This window comes from Ostrinia furnacalis, unplaced genomic scaffold (genome assembly GCF_004193835.3).
Source record: "Ostrinia furnacalis isolate ACB-3 unplaced genomic scaffold, ASM419383v2 OfSCF5153, whole genome shotgun sequence".
Lineage (NCBI taxonomy): Eukaryota > Metazoa > Arthropoda > Insecta > Lepidoptera > Crambidae > Ostrinia > Ostrinia furnacalis.
Genome location: NW_021135392.1, coordinates 1 through 4605, shown reverse-complemented (window position 1 = coordinate 4605; position 4605 = coordinate 1). Strand labels below are relative to the sequence as shown.

Below are 4605 nucleotides of genomic sequence, written 5' to 3'. Positions count from 1 at the left end.
ACATCAATGTAGGGGATGGAACAGAATAATGTTAAAAAAATATTTTTATTTAGACCAAACATCCTTAGAACATTTGAACGAGATAATATGTTTGTTGTCTGTAAAAGCCATGGCAATGTGAACTTAATATTTTAGGTGATGCTGCACGAATGATGCCCGGTTGCCCTAATGATGTTCTTCCCTTGGTATTTTTTTGGGGAACTGTATTTAAATGTATCTTATCTTGTGCAAGAGCCACACATAAGGGATCTTTTGTGCTTCCCTTTATCTTTATTCGCTTTTTTCCTCAAACATATTTAAAAGTAACTTTCTTTCACGAACGGATAAATAATAATTTTCATTTCATTTCAGTTGGACCCGCGTATGCACAGAACACTTGCTGCGATGCGCGGGCCCCGCCCCAGCGCGGCGATACGGTCACGTGATGCTGGCCCACGGCCGCCATCTTTACGTCTTCGGAGGCGCCGCTGACAACACCTTACCTGGAGACTTGCACTGTTATGACCTGGACACACAGATGTGGTGAGTTGGATTATGCTGAATTACGGTCACGTGAGCTGGCCCACGGTCGCCATCTTTACGTCTTCGGAGGTGCCGCTGACAACACCCTACCTGGAGATCTCCACTGTTATGACCTGGACACACAGATGTGGTGAGTTGGACTTTATTCCTAGAGACACAGAGCTCATGTTCTATTGTGCTTAGTTAAGGCCACGTGAAGCTGGCCCACGGCCGCCATCTTTGTCTTCGGCGGCGCCGCTGACAACACCTTACCTGGAGATTTGCACTGTTATGACCTGGACATACAGCTGTGGTGAGTTGGATTCTAGTTTTGCAGGGAATTCGAATAGCGCACTTAGCCTCTTGATTGGGCCATTGTGCGCAAGAGTTGGACTCTATTAAGTGAAGCACAGAGCTCGTGTTCAATTGTGTTGAGTTAGGTAACGTAATGCTGGCCCACGGCCGCCATCTTTGCGTCTTCGGCGGTGCCGCTGACAACACGCTGCCTGGAGACCTCCACTGTTATGACCTGGACACACAAATGTGGTGAGTTGAATTCTAATTCGAGAGACACAGAGCTCATGTTCGATTGTGCTTAGTTAAGATCACGTGATGCTGATCCACGGCCGCCATCTTTTGTCTTCGGTGGTGCTGCTGACCACACCCTACCTGGAGATCTCCACTTTTATGACCTGGACACACATACGTGGTGAGTTGGACTCTATCAAGTGAAGCATAGACAATTCGACTTTATTCAGAGTATAAATAGAGCTTATTATAATCTGTCAAGTTTGCCAGTTCAGTGGTGCTGTCATCACAAGCTGCCAGTACATTTATTAGTTCTTACGGATGTTGTAAACTTGACTTTATTCCTAGTGGATAGAGTCTCGGTCTAATATGTCCAGGTCGGTGGTGCCTGTCAGCGGACTCGCAGCTGCCGACGGGGCGGCTGTTCCACGCGGGCTATGTACTTATAATAAATGCAAATTTGCAAAATCTAATTGACCTTCGACTGCATTGTGTTAATGTAAAGTCGACTTTATTACGAGCATGGATAGAGCTGATTTTATATCTGTCACGTAGCAGGTCGGTGTTGCTCCCGTCATTACTTTCGAATTTCGAGGAGATGTAGTGATGTAAAATCGACTTTGTTCTGAGTATTAATAGAGCTCATTTTATATCTATCACGTGGCAGGTGGGAGGTCATCACTTTCGAGTTTCGAAGAGATGTAGTTATGTAAAGTAAATTCGACTTTATTCCGAGTATGAATAGAGCTTCTTTTGGCAGGTCGGTGGTGCTACCGTCAGCGGACTCGCAGCTGCCGACGGGGCGGCTGTTCCACGCGGGCTATGTAGTTATAATAAGTGCGAATTTGGAACAAGTCTTATTAATTTTCGACTGCAGATGTGTCAATGTAAAGTCGACTTTATTCCGAATATAAATAGAGCTCATTTTGATTCTATCACGTGGCAGGTCGGTGGCGCTGCCATCACACGCTGCCAGTAGGTCTATGTATTTAATTTACAGACATCGTAAATTCAACATTATTCCGAGTATGAATAGAGCTTGTTTCCGTCACGTCGGTGTTGCTCCCGTCAGCGGACTCGCATCTACCAGTAGATCTAAGTACTTACAGACGTCGTAAATTCGACTTTATTCCGAGTAAGAAGGTGTTGTAAACTCGACTCTATCCCAAGAATGAATAGAGCTTCTTTTGGCAGGTCGGTGGTGCTCCCGTCAGCGGACTCGCAGCTGCCGACGGGGTGGCTGTTTGAGTTTCGAAGAGATGTAGTGATGTAAATTCGCCTTTATTCCTTGTATGAATAGAGCTGATTTTGTTTCTGTCAGGTCGGAAGTGCTCCCTTCATTACTTTCAAGTTTCGAAGAGATGTAGTTATGTAAAGTAAAATCGACTTTATTCCGAGTATGAATAGAGCTTGTTTCCGTCACGTCGGTGTTGCTCCCGTCAGCGGACTCGCATCTACCAGTAGATCTAAGTACTTACAGACGTCGTAAATTCGACTTTATTCCGAGTAAGAAGGTGTTGTAAAATCGACTCTATGGCAAGAATGAATAGAGCTTCTTTTGCCAGGTCGGTAGTGCTACCGTCAGCGGACTCGCAGCTGCCGACGGGGCGGCTGTTCCACTCGGGCTATGTACTTATAATAAACTAGCTTTCCGCCCGCGGCTTCGCCCGCGTGGAATTTTGTCTGTCACAGAAAAACTTTATCGCGCGCGTCCCTGTTTCAAAAACCGGGATAAAAACTATCCTATGTTCTTTCCCGGGACTCAAACTATCTCTATGCCAAATTTCATCAAAATCGGTTGCGAGGTTTAAGCGGGAAAGCGTAACAGACAGACAGACAGACAGAGTTACTTTCGCATTTATAATATTAGTTGGGATTAGTTGGGATGCTAATTTGCTACATCTTATTGACCTTCGTCTACAGAACAGATGTGTTACTGTAAAGTGGACTTTATTCCGGATATAAATAGAGCTTAGTTTGGAGTGTTTCTGTCAGGTCGGAAGTGCTCCCTTCATTACTCTCAAGTTTCGAAGAGATGTACTTATGTAAATTAAAATCGACTTTATTCCGAGTATGAATAGAGCTTCTTTTGGCAGGTCGGTGGTGCTCCCGTCAGCGGACTCGCAGCTGCCGACGGGGCGGCTGTTTGAGTTTCGAAGAGATGTACTCGTAGTGATGTAAAATCGCCTTTATTCCCTGTATGAATAGAGCTGATTTTGTTTCTGTCAGGTCGGAAGTGCTCCCTTCATTACTTTCAAGTTTCGAAGAGATGTAGTTATGTAAAGTAAAATCGACTTTATTCCGAGTATGAATAGAGCTTGTTTTGGCAGGTCGGTGGTGCTACCGTCAGCGGACTCGCAGCTGCCGACGGGGCGGCTGTTCCACGCGGGCGCGGTGGTGGGCGACGCCATGTACATCTTCGGCGGCACCGTGGACAACAACGTGCGGAGCGGCGAGCTGTTTCGCTTCCAGGTCAGATTTTAATTAAGTGGGAATATATTTCCCACCATATTTTGGACTTTATTTCTTTGTTTTAAGGTCCAAAAACAGCTTTTAATGTAGGCAAAGTATTGAGCCTTCATACGGAAATGGGAATGGGAATATATTTCCCACCATATTTTGAACTTTGTTCCCTTGTCTTAAGGTCCAAAAAGAATGAAAAACTTGGACTTGTTATGCTCGTAAAAACTTTTTCCATCACGGGGCCCAGACGTGTAGCGTAGACTCGTAGGGACTTGTAGATATATCCTAAATATCCCACGAGCTCGTTTTTCTTTATAATGGGAATAGCTAAGGATTAAAATTCACTACCTACTGAAATATTTCCTGACCTGAGGTGGAATTGTGTAAAGCAATCGTAATCATTTGACAGTTCATAACGTACGATAAAGTCAGTTAAACAAAGCGTTTGATAATCGTACGTTATGAACTGTCAAATGATAACGATTGCTTTACACAATTCCACCTCAGGGCCTCTTCAAGATGAGAGCATTGAGCATTTATTTTTTTATTTATTTTGGCTTTTCAACAATGAGTACACTATTAAAATTTAAAAGAACACTCATCAACATAAAAACTTATCTTCAACAGCTATCGAAATACCCTCGCTGCACATTACACGACGACTTCGGGCGCATCCTCAAGTCGCAGCAGTTTTGTGACGTCACGCTTCTAGTGGGACCCGACAAAGTTCCCGCGCGCGCGCACCAAGCCATGCTCGCCGCGCGTTCGCAGTACCTACGAGCTAAGATCAAGTAAGAACACATCACAGCTACCCGAAAATCTACCAAATGGTATTAGATAGAATGTCATATGGGTTATCAGCCTGTCGATCTCACAAAAACCGTGAAAGTGTGACATCACAAGTCAAGGTTGCGGGCATGCTCATTGCTTAACACCAGCGTTAGTGGTGCGCTACGTTGTTGTGACGTAGTTCAGTTCTGTGACGTCACGCTTCTAGTGGGACCCGACAAAGTTCCCGCGCGCGCGCACCAAGCCATGCTAGCGGCGCGCTCGCAGTACCTACGAGCTAAGATCAAGTAAGAGATAACACAGCAGTGCAATGATTCACCAGCA

The 4605-nt window shown here is 45.0% G+C and overlaps 1 protein-coding gene across 3 annotated transcripts; it reads left to right on the top strand.

Moving 5' to 3' along the window:
• Positions 1-348: 348 nt before the first annotated feature.
• Positions 349-4439, top strand: LOC114360741 (leucine-zipper-like transcriptional regulator 1 homolog). 3 transcript variants are annotated; one of them, XM_028315530.1, is made up of 3 exons: positions 355-522; positions 3360-3501; positions 4120-4439. In XM_028315530.1, the coding sequence occupies exons 1-3, from the start codon at positions 425-427 to the stop codon at positions 4285-4287; spliced, it is 408 nt and encodes a 135-aa protein (XP_028171331.1). In that variant the 5' UTR covers positions 355-424; the 3' UTR covers positions 4288-4439. The 3 variants fall into 3 exon arrangements, 1 of the variants encoding a protein (XP_028171331.1); XR_003656534.1 differs by lacking the exons at positions 3360-3501; positions 4120-4439 and adding an exon at positions 1790-1858 and having other exon boundaries at positions 349-522; XR_003656535.1 differs by lacking the exons at positions 355-522; positions 3360-3501; positions 4120-4439 and adding exons at positions 563-652; positions 1790-1858.
• Positions 4440-4605: the final 166 nt, after the last annotated feature.